At 41.6% G+C, this 23,877-nt stretch overlaps 5 protein-coding genes across 8 annotated transcripts; 1 reads left to right on the top strand and 4 right to left on the bottom strand.

The window, feature by feature from the left end:
• Positions 1-876: 876 nt before the first annotated feature.
• LOC145901310 (elongation factor G, mitochondrial-like) lies at positions 877-23,710 on the top strand. 2 transcript variants are annotated; one of them, XM_082988932.1, is made up of 17 exons: positions 877-1,058; positions 1,120-1,281; positions 1,378-1,494; positions 1,855-2,003; positions 2,126-2,316; positions 2,382-2,458; positions 2,772-2,935; positions 3,275-3,359; positions 3,444-3,581; positions 3,638-3,739; positions 4,026-4,172; positions 4,903-5,033; positions 20,090-20,159; positions 20,284-20,376; positions 20,856-21,003; positions 21,929-22,143; positions 23,427-23,710. In XM_082988932.1, the coding sequence occupies exons 1-17, from the start codon at positions 960-962 to the stop codon at positions 23,556-23,558; spliced, it is 2,220 nt and encodes a 739-aa protein (XP_082845058.1). In that variant the 5' UTR covers positions 877-959; the 3' UTR covers positions 23,559-23,710. The 2 variants fall into 2 exon arrangements, with proteins under 2 accessions (XP_082845058.1, XP_082845057.1); XM_082988931.1 differs by having other exon boundaries at positions 1,378-1,566.
• On the bottom strand, positions 6,294-8,302 carry LOC145901566 (uncharacterized). Its single transcript, XM_082989297.1, has 5 exons — positions 8,052-8,302; positions 7,646-7,790; positions 7,221-7,349; positions 6,796-6,906; positions 6,294-6,554 (listed from the first exon to the last, which is right to left on the bottom strand). Exons 1-5 carry the CDS (start codon positions 8,300-8,302, stop codon positions 6,294-6,296), a joined length of 897 nt encoding a protein of 298 aa, XP_082845423.1.
• On the bottom strand, positions 9,679-11,980 carry LOC145901311 (uncharacterized). 2 transcript variants are annotated; one of them, XM_082988933.1, is made up of 6 exons: positions 11,864-11,980; positions 11,458-11,697; positions 11,181-11,337; positions 10,882-11,010; positions 10,567-10,671; positions 9,679-10,430 (listed from the first exon to the last, which is right to left on the bottom strand). In XM_082988933.1, exons 1-6 carry the CDS (start codon positions 11,935-11,937, stop codon positions 10,140-10,142), a joined length of 996 nt encoding a protein of 331 aa, XP_082845059.1. In that variant the 5' UTR covers positions 11,938-11,980; the 3' UTR covers positions 9,679-10,139. The 2 variants fall into 2 exon arrangements, with proteins under 2 accessions (XP_082845059.1, XP_082845060.1); XM_082988934.1 differs by having other exon boundaries at positions 9,679-10,427.
• On the bottom strand, positions 14,204-16,538 carry LOC145901312 (uncharacterized). 2 transcript variants are annotated; one of them, XM_082988935.1, is made up of 6 exons: positions 16,381-16,538; positions 15,984-16,214; positions 15,707-15,863; positions 15,408-15,536; positions 15,093-15,197; positions 14,204-14,956 (listed from the first exon to the last, which is right to left on the bottom strand). In XM_082988935.1, exons 1-6 carry the CDS (start codon positions 16,452-16,454, stop codon positions 14,666-14,668), a joined length of 987 nt encoding a protein of 328 aa, XP_082845061.1. In that variant the 5' UTR covers positions 16,455-16,538; the 3' UTR covers positions 14,204-14,665. The 2 variants fall into 2 exon arrangements, with proteins under 2 accessions (XP_082845061.1, XP_082845062.1); XM_082988936.1 differs by having other exon boundaries at positions 14,204-14,953.
• Positions 17,613-19,388, bottom strand: LOC145901313 (uncharacterized). Its single transcript, XM_082988937.1, has 4 exons — positions 19,215-19,388; positions 18,785-18,903; positions 18,358-18,465; positions 17,613-17,958 (listed from the first exon to the last, which is right to left on the bottom strand). Exons 1-4 carry the CDS (start codon positions 19,336-19,338, stop codon positions 17,734-17,736), a joined length of 576 nt encoding a protein of 191 aa, XP_082845063.1. The 5' UTR covers positions 19,339-19,388; the 3' UTR covers positions 17,613-17,733.
• Positions 23,711-23,877: the final 167 nt, after the last annotated feature.

Here is a 23,877-nt window from a genome sequence, read left to right as displayed (position 1 = left end):
ATAAGGTTAGCTTATCATGAGTTGAACAAATAAACTTGGGTATTTATTAATATGGTATAACACGTCACAAAAAAACCTTAATAACAAACATCCGAAAAATCGGAAGTCGGCGAGTATCACAGACTGGGTCCCAAAAACGAGTAATTTGCGAATGTTTGTCCGTTTTTAGGACAAAAATGCTTTCGCAACTATCCGGTAAAATTAAGTGTATTATCCGGCCGGGTCCGGGTATTGAAAATTGGTCAATATCCGGCCGGGTCCGGGTACCCGGAACCGGCGCAAGACATCACTAGTAGCCACCACAAATGAATCCGTGTGTTTTTATTTGATTGGCAACAAAACAGCTTGCGCTCATCGAGTATACAATATTTTACCATACCTCAAAATTTAAGAAATAAAAAATTGAAAAAACGTTGAAGTTAAAAAAATGCATCGTGCGAATTTTTTGCTGATAATATTTTTTTTTAGAGTTTTTGATAATCCCTTATTCCATGAAATACTTTGCGATCATTAGATGAGGGGGTTTCCCCACCAATGTCAAATTTTCATAGTTGTTGTACGAAGCACATGTATTGTTTTACGAAGCACAAACACGGTATTGTTACTTGTTACAGATACACCACGCAGTATAATGTAGCTTTTGTTTGAAAAGGTTTTTTAGTTCATTCGATTTTGTACTATTTCAATATCGTACGTTGAATATTGCAAGAAAGTAAAACACGACAGTTCAGAATCAAATACTTTGATTTGTGGGCTATTTTAAAATCTAATTTCTATTAGGCCTATACCTGTATCCTGTGCTGTATTGACTTGCAAAATGCAACTTAAATGGCTAGAATAAAACCTGACAAGATAATAAACTCTCATTCAGGAGATCTTGTTTTATCCAAAGAATGAGTGCAATACACAGATAAACATATCTAGAATATTTCTATTGTTCTGTAATCTGTCTGAGGATAATGGACAGGTGTCTTCAAAGAATTGCTCCTACTATTGCAAGAAATTTCTGCAATCACTCCTCACTTGTTTTACGTTCAAAATTCTTAGTATGCCCTTCAGTAAGTAAAGTATGCCATGAGTTTTAGCTGTGGAATTTATCATCTTTTTGTTGCCCTTTAGATCAAAAGAATTGGTTGGAGGGGCTATTCAACAGAATTGGACGGGGAAAATCAGTTAAAATACATGAGAAACATTGGAATAGCAGCCCACATAGACTCTGGAAAAACCACAGTCACTGAGCGGTTACTGTTTTATACTGGAAGGATTGATGAAATGCATGAGGTATTTCATTCAGAATATATTAAAAATAGCCCTTTTCACAATTCATAATTACTTACATAGTGTCAACATTAATTGTTACAATCCGAACCATTTTAGGTCAAAGGAAAGGACAAGGTTGGGGCAACGATGGATTCCATGGAACTGGAAAGGGAGCGTGGCATAACAATACAGTCGGCTGCTACACATGTTAACTGGAACAACCATGAAATTAACGTAATCGACACTCCTGGACACGTTGATTTCACAGTAGAAGTTGAAAGATCGCTCAGAGTTCTGGATGGCGCTGTATGCTAATTGTTTTATGCTGTTGTACTTTATTTGTTACTCCAAACTCCATGAAGTTGAAAAAGCAAAGGATGCTTTTTAAAATTACCTACCTTATTACATTTTCAATTTAAGAAAAATATACAGGTAAATTAATAGATGTGTTGAGTTATCCATTCACAGTTCCTTAATTCAGATAGATTAAACTTTGCACCAACATACCCACACATTACTAACTAAGCAAATTGATGTTGATTACTAGTATTGAATTTCCTCTACCATAACACAGTGTATTTCATATTTAACCAGGTGCTGGTGATTTGTGCAAATGGTGGCGTCCAGAGTCAAACCCTGACTGTGAATCGCCAGATCAACAGATACAAAGTGCCCAGCATCATTTTCATCAACAAACTTGATCGACTGGCTGCAAATCCCCTGAAATGTCTGTTAAATATAAGGTTTGTTGTTCTGGGATCATTTACTCCACTGTAGCACAGCATTTGTTCCAATACAGATATATACCGAAAATAATCATTATGTTACTTTTCTGTATCTTTGCTAATACTCTACAAACTATTAGATCCAAACTGCACCGCAATGCAGCGTTTGTACAAATACCTGATGGACTTGAGGGTGATTGCAAGGGAGTAGTTGACATTATAAGGCGAAAAGCTATATATTTTGATGGACCACAAGGTCAGAAAATAGTGGAAACACCTATTCCAGAGCACCTTGTGCAGAGAGCTGAGGAAAAAAGGGCGGAACTGATAGGTTGGTGTGAAGTATGTGTTTTTACTTGGGATGTCACGTATTTAAGGAAATTTTCTTTTGTGCAGAATGTGTGAGTGATGTGGATGAGCAGTTGGGTGAAATGATTTTGCTCGACCAAGAGCCAACCGTTGAGCAACTAAAGGTAAAGTCTTATTTTTTTTTATTAAGCATGCATTGACAAATAGAAATTATTGAACATGCCTTGGCAAATATCAAGTGCATTTAAGCACTACATTTCGCCACATGCGCCACTTTTTAAATTCATAATTTCTTTGACAAAAGTAAAACAAACATTGTCATACATGCCATGACTTTTAGTTTTTTTTAAAAACTTCAATGGTGCACGAAAAAGGCGATTACACTTGATATTTATTTGCAGTTATAAAATATATTTCTCCGCTTGGTCACAAACCTAGTTGCAGGTATCGCTTTACACAACGACAACTTAAATCTAGGCGGCAATCCGGCGGACGACGGTAGCGCGAACGTTTACTCCAGTGCTGATGGGCACTGCGCTGAAAAACAAGGGCGTACAACCTCTGCTGGACGCTGTCGTCGATTACTTACCAAACCCCTCTGAAGTACAAAATTTTGCCTTTGACGCCAGCACGGCCACAGAGTAAGTGTCGAAAATTGATGTAAGATATTTTATTTCTCCCTTTGTACATTTCTTATCTGTTTCTATGGTTAAAGGTGGGGTGTTCAAACGTTAGCCCGTGGCCTCCTGAGCATACCAGAATATTTCTAATTGAAAAAAATATCTTGAAAATAAGCACGATATAAATTAATACATATTGTTCTGTGCTTATTGAGATGTAGTTCAAGCTAAGTCGCGGTTGCCTAATTTGCGAAACACTTCCTTGGAGATAGGGTAGATTACGAGAAGTGGTTTCAGAACGAATTCACCCTTGCCCCTAATTACAAACATTCAACCACTGCTACTGTTTTTCTTTTGCAGAGAAAATCCTGGAGGTAAAAAGGTCCTCATGGATCCAACACGCACTTATGACAACAAAATGGTTGCACTCGCATTTAAACTTGAGGTACAGAACGACTGTCGCACCAACACGAACCAAATCTATAGAAATATGTTGCCTTATACACTATCTGTCTCATTTTCTCAACAGCAAAGCAAGTACGGCCAGCTGACGTACCTGCGGATGTACCAGGGCGGCTTTGCCAAGGGTGATAACCTTTACAACGTCCGCAACAGACAGCGATGCAGAGCGTCTCGACTTGTGCGAATGCACGCCAACAAATTGGAGGTATGCGGTTTAAAGCAAGTCACTTTGCCGCCGATTGTAACAAGCATCTTCTTCAGGATCTTCCCGAAACTTTCGCTGGAGATATCTGCGCGTTGTTCGGTATTGAGTGCGCAAGTGGAGACACGTTTGTCTCCAGCCCCAAAACGAAATATTCGATGGTAAGTGCGATAAAACACTCGACACTGTCCGATTAAATTCCACAATGAACTACACATCTGTGTGAGGAAAGAAGTGACCATTGTTACCCGCCTTTTATTCGGTAAAGTTGATCCGATACGCTGGCTCCTCTTCCAGCTCATTTTACTAGTTGTTTCCAGTCGTTTCAAAGCCCATTTTCGGTTTATTAGCACATTCGATTTCATTTTGTGTATTGATAAACCTATAAAATTAGCAACCGATCTCAATTGTCAAAAGTTTTTTGTTTCAAACCGAGCCTTTCGGCAGGAATCGATTTTCGTTCCCGAACCGGTGGTGTCAATGTCTCTTAAAAGTAACAGCCGCAATCAGTCGGACAAAGTAAGCAAAGCCCTCAACCGTTTCGTGCGGGAAGATCCAACTTTCACGACGAAATGGGACGACGAAGCGAAGGAGGTGAGGTTTCAAAGCACTTCCTAGTCTTAGAGTTTTAGGTAGTGGCGCAAAGACTTCACAAGAAAAATGTGACTCGTTTTGCTTTTGATGCGAGGTTCCCTTTTTTAAAATCACCTCCACCAAACACAGGAAACAGGTGTTTTACTACATGATAAACCATCATTATGTGCTGTGTAATCATTGCCCTGTTTTGTGCAAAATTATTTCAAAATTGTGGCACGGGGCCTGACGGCACTATTGGTTGAGCTTTGCTTGGCCATAGTGTTACCAACTTGTTTTCTCCGTAAGGTTGCACCTAGTTTGGTGCCCACCGGATGACGTTGATTGTATAGTCACCACAAAGTGGAAGTCTTTGCTTGGCCGTTTGGTCAGCAAAGTCGTCTGAAAGTCACACCAGCTGCACTGATGAGACCTTTTAGGTCGAAACAGTGGCCACCTGTCTGCAGCTTACATAATTAATTTCAATATGTTTGTATTGCATGACATAACAAAGTTCAAACAAATCCAGAACGCAAAATTTGCTCTTAACGCAACTTCACTGTATGAGAATAAAACTGTTTTTTAAATCTTGCGTAACTGCGAACTTTGTGTATGTGTTTGTAGTTTTGAAAGCTGCATACAGGGTGCATGTACACGCTGTTTGGACCTGTAAGATCTAATCAGTGCAACTGATGTAATGTAGTTTGTTTTGCAAACCCTACTAACCTTACATCGGAAATGTTTTGCACAGACAATAGTTTCTGGTATGGGAGAGTTGCACTTGGAGATATACGCACAACGCATGAACAAGGAATACGGACTGGACGTTGTTTTGGGAAAACCGAAAGTGGCTTTCCGGGAAACAATCCTAGAACGAACACCGTGAGTCCGTGTGTTGAAGTCAGATTTCTTACGCTAGGACTAAATACTTATAGTTTTACTGATATCAATGGCGACGTTGCCGAAGAAGGGTAAAGCAGTGTATGCTGCTTGCTGTCAAAGCCTTCCAATTAAAATGTGTATTAGTGTAGTGTTGCCCAATGCTGCACTATCACCTCATCGTTTGTGGTACAAGTTGGGTAACCATTTTAGGTTATACGTTTACCTAACAGTGAACCGGAGGTTCATCCCATTGTGCAGACGGAGCTAAATATCCAGTGTGTATTGTAATTAAGAGGCGGCTTCTTAAAATGTTGGCCGTTATCGATTAACTGGTCTTAGGCCGCATGAGTTCTGTATAAATTTCACAGAATATTGTGTCCTCAAACACAAACATTTTCTCGTCTTTCTCTAAACTGTTTCTACTCGCGTACTATCCGAAGGTGTACGGTTTTGCGCCCTGATATATCAAAAACCACAAAAACTCAAAATATGCAGTCAAATACGAAAACGTTTATTAAATGTTAGCCAAGCAGGGTTGACAGACAAATTAAAAACCCCTAAAAATTAACAAAATAGCATCAGCAAGGGCGTTGAAGCATAAACGTGTGAAACCCAAGTAAAGGTAGTTATAATGCACATGACGTAATCTTCAATTTATGTTTTAAAAAAGTTTGCCATTGTGACCTAAACTGAAGAAAACTGCAAAAGAAAAAGACTTTCGCATGCAACCCCTAGGAAAACGCTAAAAGCTTAAAATCGAACATTTGATCATAGTTTTGTGACAAGCACAACCCGCCTCCTTTAAAGTTGTTCTTCCACAGCAGATTCTACTGATATGTTTTGGTCTACCTACATTTCACTTGATAAGGTTAACTATGGGTAGTTTGCAAATCCCCTCTTTTTTGTTTTTTGTCTTTGGCATAACCGACAAACCTATTATCATCCCATTGCAAATGGACCATGTGGCGTCCTATGTGTCTTCATTAAGCTAAATATAAAACTTAAAACTTCAAGCTCTTTTGCACAATACGACCATTTAAGCTCACATATATGTATTTTCGACTGGAAATGATTCGCTGGGGTTACAGACTTAAAAATTAAATAAGATGAATGAAGAATTGCAAATATAACACATTCGTATTTTACACAAAGAGTGAAAAATATTTTTAATTCAGTAATAAAAATCACTTAAAATTACTTATATCGTATCTTACTACTTGTACACAAAATTAACAGTTTCTGCGCCAGTGGGAATCGCATCTAAAACCTCTGCAAATTGATATTGTCCAATTCCTCCTGCAGAATGGGAGCTGGCTCTGCTTCATTCGCTTCCGTGGGGATGTTTGGAATGCTCACAATTTCCACTTCATCTCCCCCACTTCCATCGTCCGTTGCCGTCTCCATGGCAACTTCTCCAGGGTCGCTGCCCGCATCTTCCGCTTGCATCTCATTAACTTCCTCTTCTTCCACTTCCTCCTTTTCTACCATCTCTTCCTCTTGATCTGATCCCGGCATGTCACCCTGTTATGTTAAACATCACGCTCATGGAATGTGGTCTGGTACATTTCTGGTTGCCACTGGCATTTTTTATCAACTATGATATTGCGGGTACCGGGTTACTATGTGTGTCGGTGTTGACTTTGGAGCTGTAAAGTTGTGGAGTGCTTTTCCAAAGTTATGAAACTTTGTAAACCCATCCGTTAACAGGTTTGGAAAAGCGGAATTTCTTAAAAACAAATAAGAAAAGTTAAACAAAACTTACCATGCCGGGTTTTGCTTCCATAACATTTTCGCAAGTAATGGTGTAGTTGACAATATCTTTGGTCCCATAAGGCACTGTTCCACGTGCTACGCATCGGAATAATTCGGTTTCCTGAATCGAAATCCAGTTATTTATTTGCAGTTCAAGAGAAAAATAAACCAGTTGCAGGTTTTTGCACTATGCGATGTACCCGACACTTTGTACCAGCAGCCATGCGCGATTATCGTTGTTGTTGCGCAAACGTGCTGCATGTGTTGGTTTGCGTTAATGCTCGTCCCAATTTAACTTTAAAGCGCCGAACAGGTCGCTCCATCTTGTTTCACATTGCAACTACATTCCACTTATCTCAAAAATGCAAGTCGAACAGTTTGTTGAAGGCGCTCTTATCGCGTGACACGTGTTACAAACTTCAAAGCAAGACTCACGTTTTCCACTTTGCAATCGCACTTGGACCTCCAGTCGCAGTCATGGGCTCTGGCCAGTGTAAACGTGACATTGGCCTCGTGGCGCGCCGGAACACAGCGGTAGAAATTGCATCGTTTGCAAAACCTCACCTGCACAAGAAATATGGGAAGTATACGACCTTGTTGTCCTTCAGGTCTGTTAACATAAAAATTTCGCACCTGGAAGCAATTCCAAAGTAGATGAACACAAACGAAATGTGCAACTTAGGTACTGCACTTCATGCAATAAATAGAATACAATTCGGCATACATTTTTGTCACATGAAATATCCCTGAGTGGATTTATTGAGAAACATTATGATGGCCGTAAAATGTTTTGACTTTAAAATTTTTGCAGTAAGTTATAAAATGTGCTTTATCCAATTGTCGATAATGCTCTGGCTTACTTGGGCCGCCGTGATATCCTTCAACGTTAAGTTGACATCTGTCTGCGAATCTTCGATCGCTTTCTCCAGAATCATGCTGGCGTGTGTAGAGGCAAGGTTATTCCAAGCGCACCGGCCGTTAGTCACTGGAGCACGGTAACCCGCTCTGTATAAAGTTAAGCAGTTTGGAAGTTTCAGTCTCTCGCGTTATAGCTGCCGAGATTGTGGACTCGGTATATGGTTATTTAACTTATGTCTCACTGATATGCTGATTTATACACGAAGTGTGACAACACACCCAACGACAGTTTAATCCGGGACTCCATTAGTTACGTTCGTGCCTTTTAAACCAAGTGATTTCCCCCCACACTAACTTACACAACCAATACACTCGAAAGCGACAAACCGTCGGTAGGGGGCAACGTACGGTAATCGTTTCCAGGACATCGGGTATCTGCTTTGTTTCATCAGGTATCTGCTCTGACCCATCGGGTATCTGCTTTGACCCATCGGGTAACTGCTTTGACCCATCTGGTGTCTGCGTTGACCCATCTGGTATCTGCTCTGACCCATCGGGTAACTGCTTTGACCCATCTGGTGTCTGCGTTGACCCACCTGGTATCTGCTTTGACCCACCTGGTGTCTGCTTTGACCAATCGGGTATCTGCTTTGACCCATGTGGTGTCTAGAAGGCAGTCGGTAAGCACTCTGGTATCGTCCTTCAAGATTGTTTCCTCCAAGATTGCGCTGGTTTAAACTTTCGTAGTTTCTGTCTCCAGCTGGAACGAACTGCGCCTGTGGGATTTGGTGCCGGTAGGCATTCCGCCCTTGTCGGTATGGAATTGAACTAGAATAAAACGTGTCTGTTGGGTTCTTGGGCTAAAATATTTTCACCAACACAAACTATTGTGCCCGTTGCTTAAAGCAATATTGCTATGTGCGCGTTTTGTTTGAAAATCGCGCGGTATCAAGGTTTTCTCGTTTGCACTGACCTTCTGGGATAAATGCTGTAGGCATTCGTACATCCAAAAACCACCAACAGAAGGATCGCGCACAAAGCTGCCGCAACTTTCATGTTCGAAACAAATCAATAACAACCAAACACAAAACTGAAACAAAGCATTTTCATAATAAATACTGCACTTCGTACAATGTCTCAGCAATCACTATTACCGTACTTTCTACCCCTCTTGGTTGCTGCGACACTCTGAGCTTGCTGCCAGTGGATGCACTTGGACGGTGCAATATATCCTTCCAATGTCCGGTGTGCAGTGTGTTCTGTTCATCCTTTTTCTCTTCGGTCATTTACTTTTACTCTTGTCGTGTCTCGCCTGCTTGTTGGATCGTGTCTACACGCCGCCAACTAAAATTGCAAATAATGCTTGAGAGATTGTGATTACTTTGTGTCTGAATCGATTGGTTCGGTTAAGTTGTTTTTAAAACTCGCACAAATTGTCTACAAAGAAGTTTGTTACAAATATTGTTTGTTCCACATTTCAGTTGGCTTTCTTATTTATAACCTCCTGATTCTACCCCCAAATACAGCAATGCGGTTAAACATAGTGCGTCTATGATACGTTCTGTGTATTTATTCAATAAACCATAAAAATTTAGAACCATTTTCTAATTTTCTATACAATAGACAAAGCCTAATCAAAGAACTACTGAAAAGTTTGTTTTTTGTAGACCTAATAAGATGTTTCCAGCGTCCTTTTGTCTTATATGCGGGGTGTTTTTACCTGTGCTTTCCTTCTTTTGTTTCGCGCTGAAGCAAATGTGTTTGACCGGCGGTCGTATGTGCTCGAAAACCAAGGTGTTTAGGTTACAACCGCTCGACATTTCATGTGCTCAACGCTGTTGTATGCAACTTGACAATCTGCTTTGATCCTTCGCAAATGGAATTTTACAGAGAGCTTTTTCCCGCCTTCCGTGAACTTCACGAAACTGGTCTCCAAAAAAAGCAATGCGTTTTAGCTCCCACTAGCGGTAGTATCACCAAGCACTTCAACCGCAGCTAGCGGTAGTCGTGACCAATGCAAAGTCTCTTTGGCTTATTTAATACATTTTATTCAGCCCTGCAACAGTCAATTTCATTTGCACGTGTTACAAAACAGATTTTACTTCAGAAGTAAACGGTTGCGTGTCAAGTTTCATGCACGGGATAACTTTTAACATTCTTTCGCCGTGGAAACAGCATACAATCACTATTACATGTTTGCGCGACGAAACACGTGATCAAAAAACAGCGGAACCGTGGAGTTGGGATGCTAGGAATATGCGCGGTTGAACTACTGTAAACATACGTGACAAAACATAAAACATGGACTTAAACACCGAGAACAGAATATTACTGAACTGGAAATAAAAAAACACAATAATCAAGGAATGTGAACTTGATGTACGATAAAATCCTCGTATTCTTGCCAGTTTTAACAACGCGCTACATGAGCGGAAGTTCAGTTTCTGTCATTTCTTGGTTTATGGATAGAAGCAAGCATTGGCAGTATTACAGAGCTTAGAACCTAAGGAGTCCATCCATCTCCAGTTCCTTCTGAAGTAAGGAAGCCGACTTCGCCCTATTCACGTCCGTGGGGATGTTGGGAATGTTCACAATCTCCACATCGTTCTTCCCACTTCCATCGATCCCGTCCGACTCCATAGCAGCCACAGCGGATTCGCGATCTGCATCTTCCTCCATCTCGTTGACTTCCTTCTCTTTTTCAACAACTTTCACCTCATCATCGTCTTCGGTTTCCTTTTCCTGTCCCTCTTTCGCTCCTGATATTTCCTCATCTTCCTCATCCTGCTGATAAATTGTGGGTTTTATGCATTTACAGGACGGGCCATTGTTGTCTTAGAGGTATTGGTGTTCCAGTGGGCTTTAGATACGCATATATTGTGGTATTATTCATACAGCCGTCAGTGGTATCAGTTAAACTTACTGTGCTGATTGTTTCTTCCTTTCGATCGCAACTGACGTTGAATTTCACAATTTCCTTCGTCACATACAGCACCGTTCCACCAGCGTTGCATTTAATTTCGGTTTCCTGTTTAAATCAAAACAATATGCTTTAAATATGCACTGAATTGTTACAATATATCCGAGCTTGCTGCATTTCTTTGACTGTCGTTTTAAAAGCAACCCTTCCCTCGTTTGCATTACCAGAACTTGTCCCTTATCTAAAGTATTCATGTCGGAACATTTTGTCGCCGACGTTCTTATCATCCCCTCCCCATCACAGTACATGCCCACTAACGTTTTCCGCCGGTTTGCAATCGCACTTGGATTCCCAGTTGCAGCCGTCGACTCTGGCCAGTGTGAATGTTACGGTGACTTTACGTGCCCGAAAGCAGCCGGAGTAGTAGCATATTGTGCACATCCTCACCTGCGCGTTATGAACATATACAAGATTACAATCAATATCAAAAATTATAAACCCACACGCCTATCGAATTAGATATACCATTAACACCATTATTACCAAATTGGAACTTTTCAATAGAATTATGTTGAATAATGCAGGCAATTTAGCTTCAAAACGTCAAATTTTCTTACTCCTGTCTTTGTAATGGCTTTCAGTGTTAGGGTGGCGTTGGTCTGTGAAGTTTTGATTGCTTTCTCCAAAACCAAGCGGACAGGATTGTAGCTGACCTTGTTCCAAGCACATGGTCTAATAATCTTGGGCTTTTGATAGTTCGTACGGTAACCACCGCTGCACAAATATATTATAACGTAACAACTTCTCGCTGCAAAAAGCTGTTTATGTTTAATGCGGCGCTTTTTTGGTGATTTGCATTTATGTGAACAGAAATATAAACGCGCGAGTACTTGCCTCATGTATAGGCCAGCGTTCTCGTATCTTCTATTAATAGAATTGTATGGTGAGTAAAGGAGCATGCTGTCGAGTCTCGATGCGTATCGGTGCCGGTAGGTACCTAAGTTTCGGCCCCAATGTCGTCTATAGTTGGGTTGGTACAAATATCTATTATATCTTTCCCTGGTTAAAAAGAACCGCCTCTGTGGGAATTGATATCTTGACATGTAATGCGATGGTCGATAGGAGGTCCTGAATCTAAAATGTAGTTTGCTTGGCTTAAAAGTGATTGGTTTTTTTTCTATGCAGCGGTGCAGTTGTGTATATTTTGCTGCTATACAGTTGACTTGACCGCAACTTTGCGTGCAATGCGTCGTGACAACGAGCAATAAGTTATTTACATTTTGCGTTGTCTGCTACAAACCTGTTGAAGTGGGCGCCTGTCCTTTCCACGCATACTATCACAAGCACGACGCACAAACCAGCGGCAAATTTCATGTCTAAAATTCACTGTCTACTACCCAATGCAAAAACAAAAAAAATAACTGTTTTATTTCACACTCCCTCACAAGAAAGATATATCAACTGGTCACAACATGGAGGTTTCTGTCGAGTCGTCTGATAAACGTGCAGCTGCCATCTTACTGTAAATTACATGGATATTCCACCATCCCAAAGAACACCTGCCCTTGGTGGTTATCGCGATGTGCTAAACTTGGCTGCCGCGATGTGCTCCGTCTGTTTTTTTGCCTCCTCTTTTGGTGACTCACGCTTCGATATGTGCGGCAAATTCACTCCTCTCCACTCAAACCGCATTTTACTGACGGATTTCGAAAGCTCGCAGTGGCGTCTTGTACCGCTCGCTCAATCACCTTCCGCTGGAAACATCAATCACCAGTGGCGAAGGCTTTTGTTTTGGCACTCAATAAGCTCTTTCGCATTAGCGAAAATCGCTGCACACAAATAGGTTTGATAAACAACCAACCAGACCTTTCTTGAAAAACTCGCCACTATGTGTTGACACGTAAAAGTTTCCAAACAACGGTTACAGGAAAATATATTCATTTATATTTGTATAACCAGACAAAAAGCCCTAGCGCTCCGCCAATGTACTCAATGCACACAAACGCACAAGTTTATTTATCGGATTAGTATTAATTATCCTCAACCTCAAGTTTTGAAAACTCGCACTTGAACTTCGTATCTCTATTTTTCGACCGACTCGGAGATTCCAGCCGACCTCACGTCTGTTTTAAGGGTTTAACGAACTCACATTTCCTGGATTATCTTCGTATATGGGTGCGCGCCCGAGTTGGAATCTTGCTCTTAAAAGGTCGGAATGCGTGTATTGAAATAGCGCTGAGGTGGAGACCGGTGTTGACAGAATGGCGCTGGATGTCAAACGTTTTTCGAACTTATTACGAACAACGTTATTTATGAATACGGGGTGTTGTAATATTTGCACTTTCGCATTTGGTCCAATTGAAATAACCAACGACCTCTGTACCTCTAAAAAGTGAAGTTGTATTTTGCGATTTGCGTCGTATCGTGTCATTACACAAAGAGAGCCGCAGATAAATCTGAGGCGGGAGCATGAAGACTTAATGGTGTCAGTAGCTAAGGAACCCGAACTCGTCTTTTTTTATTGTTGATTCTCTTTATTAGACACTTAATACGATTACAAACAACAAATTGTTGCAAAAATGCACGCAACTTCTGCTAAAGAAAGTATAACCGTCCGATTAAATCCACCTTTGCCAATATTGACCACGCCCGTTAAAAGGGCTGCACATTACCATCGGTGGCATCCCATTTTTTCTTCATAATTTTATTTCCGACCGGAGAGAGCATCCGTTCCTCCTGGTACGAGTCGTCCAATCCTCCCTGGTACATTCCATTGGGTCCGTCAATAGCGCTTGTCGGCATGTCGCGATACTCTGAGCTTGCTGTCAGTGGATGCTCTTGGACGGTGCAATATATCCTTAAAAGTTCCGGTGTGCAGTGTGTTCTGTTCATCCTTTTTCTCTTCGGTCATTTACTCTTGCCGTGTCTCGCCTGCTTGTAGGATCGTGTCTACACGCCGGCAACTAAAATTGCAAATAATGCTTGAAAGATTGTGATTACTTTGTGTCTGAATCGATTGGTTCGGTTAAGTTGTTTTTAAAACTCGCACAAATTGTCCACAAAGAAATTTGTTTCAAATGATGTTTGTTCCACATTTTAGTTGACTTCATCCTTTATTACCTCCTGATTCTACCCCCTAATACAGCAATACGGTTAAACATAATGCGTCTATGATACGTCCTCTGTATTTACTCAATAAACCATAACAATTTAGAACAATTTTCTAATTTTCTATACAATAGACAAAGCCTAATCAAAGAACTACTGAAAATTTTGTTTTTTGTAGACCTAATAAGATGTTTCCAGCGTCCTTTTGTCTTATATGCGGGGTGTTTTACCTGTTGTTTCGCGCTTAAGCAAATGTGCTTGACCGGCGGTCGTATGTGCTTGAAAACCAAGGTGTTTAGGTTACAACCGCTCGACATTTCATGTGCTCAACGCTGTTGTATGCAACTTGACAATCTGCTCTGATCCTTCGCAAATGGAATTTTACAGAGAGCTTTTTCCCGCCTTCCGTGAACTTCACGAAACTGGTCTCCAAAAAAAGCAATGCGTTTTAGCTCCCACTAGCGGTAGTATCACCAAGCACTTCAACCGCAGCTAGCGGTAGTCGTGACCAATGCAAAGTCTCTTTGACTTATTTAATACATTTTATTCAGCCCTGCAACAGTCAATTTCATTTGCACGTGTTACAAAACAGATTTTACTTCAGAAGTAAACGGTTGCGTGTCAAGTTTCATGCACGGGATAACTTTTAACATTCTTTCGCCGTGGAAACAGCATACAATCACTATTACATGTTTGCGCGACGAAACACGTGATCAAAAAACAGCGGAACCGTGGAGTTGGGATGCTAGGAATAATGCGCGGTTGAACTACTGTAAACATACGTGACAAAATATAAAACACGGACTTAAACACTTAGAACAGAATATTACTGAACTGGAAATAAAAAAACACAATAATCAAGGAATGTGAACTTGATGTACGATAAAATCCTCGTATTCTTGCCAGTTTTAACAACGCGCCACATGAGCGGAAGTTCAGTTTCTGTCATTTCTTGGTTTATGGATAGAAGCAAGCATTGGCAGTATTACAGAGCTTAGAACCTAAGTAGTCCATCCATCTCCAGTTCCTTCTGAAGTAAGGAAGCCGACTTCGCCCTATTCACGTCCGTGGGGATGTTGGGAATGTTCACAATCTCCACATCGTTCTTCCCACTTCCATCGATCCCGTCCGACTCCATAGCAGCCACAGCGGATTCGCGATCTGCATCTTCCTCCATCTCGTTGACTTCCTTCTCTTTTTCAACAACTTTCACCTCATCATCGTCTTCGGTTTCCTTTTCCTGTCCCTCTTCCGCTCCTGATATTTCCTCATCTTCCTCATCCTGCTGATAAATTGTGGGTTTTATGCATTTACAGGACGGGCCATTGTTGTCTTAGAGGTATTGGTGTTCCAGTGGGCTTTAGATACGCATATATTGTGGTATTATTCATACAGCCGTCAGTGGTATCAGTTAAACTTACTGTGCTGATTGTTTCTTCCTTTCGATCGCAACTGACGTTGAATTTCACAATTTCCTTCGTCACATACAGCACCGTTCCACCAGCGTTGCATTTAATTTCGGTTTCCTGTTTAAATCAAAACAATATGCTTTAAATATGCACTGAATTGTTACAATATATCCGAGCTTGCTGCATTTCTTTGACTGTCGTTTTAAAAGCAACCCTTCCCTCGTTTGCATTACCAGAACTTGTCCCTTATCTAAAGTATTCATGTCGGAACATTTTGTCGCCGACGTTCTTATCATCCCCTCCCCATCACAGTACATGCCCACTAACGTTTTCCGCCGGTTTGCAATCGCACTTGGATTCCCAGTGGCAGCCGTCGACTCTGGCCAGTGTGAACGTTACGTTGACTTTACGTGCCCGAAAGCAGCCGGAGTAGTAGCATATTGTGCACATCCTCACCTGCGCGTTATGAACATATACGAGATTACAATCAATATCAAAAATTATAAACCCACACGCCTATCGAATTAGATATACCATTAACACCATTATTACCAAATTGGAACTTTTCAATAGAATTATGTTGAATAATGCAGGTAATTTAGCTTCAAAACGTCAAATTTTCTTACTCCTGTCTTTGTAATGGCTTTCAGTGTTAGGGTGGCGTTGGTCTGTGAAGTTTTGATTGCTTTCTCCAAAACCAAGCGGACAGGATTGGAGCTGACCTTGTTCCAAGCACACGGTCTAATAATCTTGGGCTTTTGATAGTTCGTACGGTAACCACCGCTGCACAAATATATTATAACGTAACAACTTCTCGCTGCAAAAAGCTGTTTATGTTTAATGCGGCGCTTTTTTGGTGATTTGCATTTAAGTGAACAGAAATATAAACGCGCGAGTACTTGCCTCATGTATAGGCCAGCGTTCTCGTATCTTCTATTGTATGGTGAGTAAAGGAGCATGCTGTAGAGTCTCGATGCGTATCGGTGCCGGTAGGTACCTAAGTTTCGGTCCCAATGTCGTCTATATTTGGGTTGGTACAAATATCTATTATATCTTTCCCTGGTTAAGTAGAACCGCCTCTGTGGGAATTGATATCTTGAAATGTAATGCGATGGTCGATAGGAGGTCCAGAATCTAAAATGTAGTTTGCTTGGCTTAAAAGTGATTGGTTTTTTTTCTATGCAGCGGTGCAGTTGTGTATATTTTGCTGCTATACAGTTGACTTGACCGCAACTTTGCGTGCAATAAGTTGTGACAACGAGCAATAAGTTATTTACATTTTGCGTTGTCTGCTACAAACCTGTTGAAGTGGGCGCCTGTCCTTTCCACGCATACTATCACAAGCACGACGCACAAACCAGCGGCAAATTTCATGTCTAAAATTCACTGTCTACTACCCAATGCAAAAACAAAAAAAATAACTGTTTTATTTCACACTCCCTCACAAGAAAGATATATCAACTGGTCACAACATGGAGGTTTCTGTCGAGTCGTCTGATAAACGTGCAGCTGCCATCTTACTGTAAATTACATGGATATTCCACCATCCCAAAGAACACCTGCCCTTGGTGGTTATCGCGATGTGCTAAACTTGGCTGCCGCGATGTGCTCCGTCTGTTTTTTGCCTCCTCTTTTGGTGACTCACGCTTCGATATGTGCGGCAAATTCACTCCTCTCCACTCAAACCGCATTTTACTGACGGATTTCGAAAGCTCGCAGTGGCGTCTTGTACCGCTCGCTCAATCACCTTCCGCTGGAAACATCAATCACCAGTGGCGAAGGCTTTTGTTTTGGCACTCAATAAGCTCTTTCGCATTAGCGAAAATCGCTGCACACAAATAGGTTTGATAAACAACCAACCAGACCTTTCTTGAAAAACTCGCCACTATGTGTTGACACGTAAAAGTTTCCAAACAACGGTTATGGGAAAATATATTCATTTACATTCTATATACCAACTACACAAAAAGCCCTAGCGCTCCGCCAATCTACTCAATGCACACAAACGCACAAGTTTATTTATCAGATTAGTATTAATTATCCTCAACCCCAAGTTTGGAAACTCGCACTTGAACTTCGTATCTCTATCTTTCGACCGACTCGGAGATTCCAGCCGACCTCACGTCTGTTTTAAGGGTTTAACGAACTCACATTTCCTGGATTATCTTCGTATATGGGTGCGCGCCCGAGTTGGAATCTTGCTCTTAAAAGGTCGGAATGCGTGTATTGAAATAGCGCTGAGGTAGAGACCGGTGTTGACAGAATGGCGTTGGATGTCAAACGTTTTTGAACTTCTTATGAACAACGTTATTTATGAATACGGGGTGTTGTAATATTTACACTTTCGCATTTGGTCCAATTGAAATAACCAACGACCTCTGTACCTCTAAAAAGTGAAGTTGTATTTTGCGATTTACGTCATACCGTGTCATTACACAAAGAGAGCCGCAGTTAAATCTGAGTCGGGAGCATGAAGACTTAATGGTGTCAGTAGCTAAGGAACCCGAACTCGTCTTTTTTTATTGTTGATTCTCTTTATTAGACACTTAATACGATTACAAACAACAAATTGTTGCAAAAATGCACGCAACTTCTGCTAAAGAAAGTATAACCGTCCGATTAAATCCACCTTTGCCAATATTGACCTCGCCCGTTAAAAGGGCTGCACATTACCATCGGTGGCATCCCATTTTTTCTTCATAATTTTATTCCCGACCGGAGAGAGCATCCGTTCCTCCTGGTACGAGTCGTCCAATCCTCCCTGGTACATTCCATTGGGTCCGTCAATAGCGCTTGCCGGCATGTCGCTATGGCAACGCAGCGGCGAAGCAACAACCGCTTTGGCAAGGTTGACGATGGCCGTGCAACGCTTCAGATCCTAAAATGGAAATGTCAGATAGTCGCTTTTTGTCCGTTTCTAATCGGTGCGTTTTAAAAAGCGGCATTGCACATATATTTGCTCGCGGCGTGGTTTTTCAAAAAACGCGTTTTACTGGGATGTTGCCAACTTGTGTCAGTGGCTATTACGCCGTCTTGCGTCTGAAAACCGTTTGGTGAAAACTCCTATCACGGTTTTTGCGATTTCCGAGATATCCTCGTCTTGTTGTTTAATCGCCGCCTGATCCCCATTCCGAGATATCGCAACGAAAACCAACCGCGATCGCTCCAAATGGAGGCGCTTAATCGCGATAAAGGCCCTTGTGTTCCAAGGCCGGAACCCGCTTGGAATCGGGCCCGGACCGCAGTCTGGCGTGAATTCATTCCTGATAAAACGTACCTCCATGACGTAGGTAGGCTGACATTCGAACCAGTAGGTTGAGGTTGTTCGCTTGCAAGTACTCCTGGAAAGCTCCATGTTCACTGTACATTCGCTCCCGTCTGCGTTCTGTAATTTAAAGGCGAATTGGATTATTGCCATTCTTTTCTCATTGTTTTGATATTCTCAAAACCGAATGAGTCTACATTGCCATTACAGGGAGAGCGTCGTTTAAACGCGCAGAGAGCGTTTATGGATAAAGGCCCTGTTAATGGCAAAATCCTTATCTAGTTTTTTGCCTATCATGATAAACAACGTAGTCGACGCAAAAACCAACACTTTATACAAGGACACACCACAGCTTTCTCATTAAGTGCGTCATAGCCCAGAGGCCACGTCATGCTTGTTGGAATTTCGTTAGTTGAAAATCGAAGGTTAGCATCCATACCTTGCACTGTATGACAGGCATCCCCGCTTTGACGTGCAATGCCGCGTTGTCGATGTTGACGCGGTTGTATTCTGATACAAGAAGATCCACAATCGCCTTGGCGACGAGTTTTTGACATCCTGCAAATTAAAGACGAGTAATTGTGGGTTTTCTGCAAATACCTGTCGGTTGAGTGTATCGCGGCGTCTGCGAGCACGGCATTTTCGATGAATGCTCACGCTGAAATATTTCAAGTCCATGTCGGTTGTTGATGAGCGCTTGCACTTCAGTGGAAATGGTGGTTGCAATTTAAGTCTGATACCGTTTGCCTCAAACGAACGTCAAAACCCACGTATGTATACACCGGTAGCGCAAGTACATTCGACGCGAAAGGTAAAGAAAGCGCTTGTTGTGCGGCAGTATACGCATCAATACACATCAGCTAACATACCTCCGTCGCCGACGTGTTCCACTTCAACTGCTGGGAACGCTTGGTTTTGTGCATCTATTAGAAAACGTCCCTCTGCCACCAAGGCAGCACAGATCAACGTAAATACTCCTTGCAGTAAACCCATGTTTAAGCTCGTTTGATGTCGGTTTCGAATACTTGAAATCACTGGACGATTGTCTTTGAAACTGTGCCCTACCCTTGGAAGCGTCGCTCTTATATTGCAGCGAAGACCCTTAATCGCCGTGTTTTTTTGTATTCCAACGCAAGGCCTTCATTAAGAATGCGTGTGTGGCAAGTTTATTTGTGGTAATTTTCCGACTCCTCTCGACCAGATTCCCACATTAGCGCGGCCGAAATTCGCGGGATTCCGTTGCATTATTAAGTGCGGTTGCAGCGATCCTTGTCCACTGCACCTTAATACCTCGTCACCCGCATACGTCATGGGGCCGTCACTATAATTAAGAACAGACAAATGTGGACGTAGTTTCCCACGATAATGTGTTTGCGAGCACCTCACAACAGCCAACCCATAACATTTGCAGTATTCTCTGTTTATGTTCGCGGGAATGGGATTTTAATTGTGATCGAATATTGTCATTTTAATGTTGATATTGGGTGATTTGGGCATTGATCTCCAAATTAACTCGTCGTTGCTGGTGAAATGTCGAAGTAATCGAAGTGAAATTAGAGCTTTATTTTCACTAATTTTCGAAATTTATTGGTTTGTATGTTGAGTATTTTTTGTGTTTGTCAGGATGTGACAAAATAACCCAGTTAAAGCAACCTGAAAATTTGTGCGTGAAATATAAAAATGCTTTTCTTGGTTTGCCCAATGTTATGGCAAAATTATACTTACATGACCATTCTTCACCCAGGTTCGATTATCAACACAAGAGACAATCAGGGGGTGCCGGTCAATACGGAAAGCTCATCGGTTACATCGAGGTTTGTGTCACATTTTGTCCGAATTGCACAGACCGTGAAACACAATAATTTTCTCCTACCGCCGTCGTTCAACAAACCGTACAAGGCCGACACCAGACGTGTAATTTTTGTTTGTTCTCTGCAGCCTCTCCCGGCAGAGCAAAACACGAAGTTGGAGTTCGTGGACAAAACGTCAGGCACCAACGTACCCCAACATTACATGAAAGCTATCAAGAAGGTAAAGTTTTTCACATATTGGCTTTACCAGGCGTGGAATATTGGCACTGTGACGTGTGTATTCAAAGTACAGGTGTCGTTTGTATATTAACTTTGTTGAAAGGCGACCGTGTTCAATTTTAATATCTTATTTCAAGTATTTGTTGAGTTCGGATCCGTCTTAAAATCAATACTTGTTGGTGTAAGTAGTGGAACTACCGTTGTACTGTTCATTTAAAATAACCAATATTTTTAAATAGCCAATCACTATGTCAGTACCGTAGGCCGCGTTTGGTAGCATAACATTGTATACCAAAAAATAAACCGAAATAGTTGCACAAATCCACGCGATTGCATTAGCCGACGACACACCAACAAGAAGCCACACTGCCACAGCGTTCCAATATACATTAAAAACGACAGCAATGAGTCATTTCGTCTACGTGCGAAAACACATTATGTTTGTTTTTTTTCTCAACGCCCCCGCTTTGTGACCCACAGGGATTCCTGGAGGATTCAATGAATCAAGGTCTGAGGACGGGAGCCCCGATATCGGGTATACGTGTCGTGTTATTGGACGGTGCAAGTCACATCGTCGACTCCTCCGAAATCGCTTTCCGCTTCTGCGCACATGGAGCAGCCAAACAAGGTTGGTTTCCGAGCATCGACTTTCGCCTTCAAAAAACTCGCCAAATCACTCTGTAACCATGACTAATGGCTTATTGGGTTGCATGACGAATCTGGCTATTGTTTAGGCTTGCGGGTAGAATTCGCTTGTAGGACGGGAGAGGGTGGGATAAGAGCGTTGTGTTACACGGCTTTCAACAGGCAGAGACCGCTTAACTTGTTGGTGACTTTGTAGTCAACCTCGACCTATTTGGCACCAAACTAGTTGTAAAACACCGCAGACGAATCACAGTAGAACACTACTGCCAAGCAACAGCTAAGTAATCAGTAGTGTTGTCGGCTCTGTGTCACGAAAATCATGTTGGTCATTATGAGCCAATAATGATCTGTGAGCCGCAGAAAGTCGTGCACAATGTTTCGACTTGTCAGATCTTAGCGGTACAGCTGGTGACTGACGACCGTCTTGTCGGAATAACTTCGTCTCCGGTGGTTTGAACCTAGTTTGGTATCTTACAGATTGTCTGTACAGTAAACTGGAATATTTAGTTCGCGATGTGCCAAAAACATTTACATTGTGCCATGTTGGAAATAAAATCGATTGTTTGTAGGGATTCCGCAGCGCCAACTGGCGTTTTTGAGGTGTTACCATTCGCAAACACGTGGGTGTGCTCAGAGCTCTTGAAGCACTAAAATTTTTTTTTTGTGGTTTGTGGTTTGTATCTGTCGAATTAAGAACCTCATTGGAATTTTGGTTCATCAGTTGTTTCATAAATGAAAGATTTGTTCAATTAAATGTCAACGCAAAAGAGTGTTTCCTGAGTTTTGTGTGAAAATTTTATTATTAATCATAAACAACGTTACTATACCATAATAATAGCCAAATACGGCCTCAACACAGCAACCAAAGATCGACCGAATTAATCAATATTTTACTTATTATTATCCAGCTTTTGAAAACGCGGAAAAGTCGGTGCTGGAACCTATCTTTAAAGTCGAGGTAACGGCTCCCAGGGAGTTCCAACAGGTGGTCATGGCCGGCATTTCGCAGAAAAAGGGAAAACTCCTGGAGCAGGATCAAGAAGAGGATTACTTCACTCTCGTAGCCGACGTCTCTCTCAACCAGATGTTCGGTTACGCATCACAACTTCGTTCGCAAACGGAGGTATCTTACAACTGGATTTGAGTTGCGCTATACGCTTAAATCATAGGCTTTAACGCTTGTGGGCAGTATAAGGCTATGTGTTGGTACAATACAACAGGTTGCCACGTTTGTGTTTCAGTTTTGGGTACTAGAGCAAACGAATTTGAGCTAAAAAACAGCCAGCACAAAATCTGAAATTTACAGTCTTGAATAGAAATTTCAAAGCAATATCTTCACTCTGGAGCTTGATTTGCTTGTGAAAAATGTGTTTGCAACGGATTACGAAAAATCTTTCCGCATAGCAGGAATAACTCTTGCATTGCAACACCATTACCTACTGCACAAACTTCACGAACTGCCAAAACGTGAAACCGTTCCTTGTTATGTGGACGTACAACATTGTAACCTCTTTGCCGCGACATAGAATTTACAACAGTCGCTAAACCGCAGCTGCTGACATGGGGTCGTGTCTCGAGGGGCTTTGAAGTAATAATAATTAGGATGCTACGGGATTGGTGTTACTTATTAACGCTTTCGACCTGCCCATCTTGTACGTTCAGTTTTGCATTCGCCGACGATATGCCAACACTTCGTTGCGCACTTCGGCATCTGCAAATGGCGTGACTCATCGGAGCTGCAAAACAAACTGAGGGTAAAACGCACGACGTTGCGCCGCGTTTGGTGCTTAACCTCTTTGTACTTCCGCTGTGTGCTGGTCGAAGTGCGAGCGACAAGCGTTTATTTCCGACTCGATTGTTTACCATTGAACTACACATGTTTATGTAGTTGTTAAACTAATATTTTACATAATTCATCACTGGATTTCACGTGACGAAGTTTGCATGAATAAACCTTAGCAGTAATTCATACACGCGAATTGTAGAATCATGTTTTGCAATGGTGATCAAACTGGTGCCAAGTGCTATAGACTGTTCCACTTTACGAATTGATGCTAAACCTGAGGTTACGGTAACGAAAAGTGTTTATTTGCTGTTGGTTTGGTCAGTTCGTGTAACTGGATTTATAATAACGGCGAACCAAAGTTATCTGAGTAAATATTGTACCGAGAGCGTTTTCTTTTTAAAAATAGCAATTATTCTGTCTTTGTTGACCTGGTAGTGTCAAAAACCTGTGATTTTCTTTAGTCCACAATTATTATAATCTTTCCGCGTGATTTTGCAGAAACACGGGCGTGGGGAGATATCAAAACGTCAACGAATTTGCGTGGTTTTTGCTACAATCTGTAATGTCATAAAGCGCTACCCTAATTTTAATATTGCAATCACAATATGATTGCTTTGCAGGGCAAAGGGGAATACACCATGGAATACGCTTACTACAGTAGATGCTCAGAACAGCTCGAAGAGACCCTGGAACGCGAGTATCAAGAGACGATCAATCCGACCAATGCGAAAAAAACTAAAAAGCGGCGTTAGTCTCACCCAGCATGTAACTAATGTGTTCCAACATGTTACTATGAGTTTCCATGCATTTCTGTAGGCAATTTTATTGTGGTTTTCATCCAGTCGTTGTGCTTATTGTGGCAACAGGTTGTTGTTTGCATTACTACTCGTGTCACAGATTTTTTCTGTACCTAAAAATATACATGTGATTTTTTCTGAACGTTTTCTGTGAAGTTTAGTGGCATTGTTTGTAAGAAGAAAAACAGTACATTTAGTATCGCCCATTAATTGGCCTGTTTTGGTGCCGAAAACAACCAGGATGTTTTGTTGGTTATTCGAAAAACCCGTAAGA

This window comes from Ascidia mentula, chromosome 5, assembly GCF_947561715.1.
Source record: "Ascidia mentula chromosome 5, kaAscMent1.1, whole genome shotgun sequence".
Lineage (NCBI taxonomy): Eukaryota > Metazoa > Chordata > Ascidiacea > Phlebobranchia > Ascidiidae > Ascidia > Ascidia mentula.
This window is presented reverse-complemented; position numbering and strand designations above follow the sequence as displayed.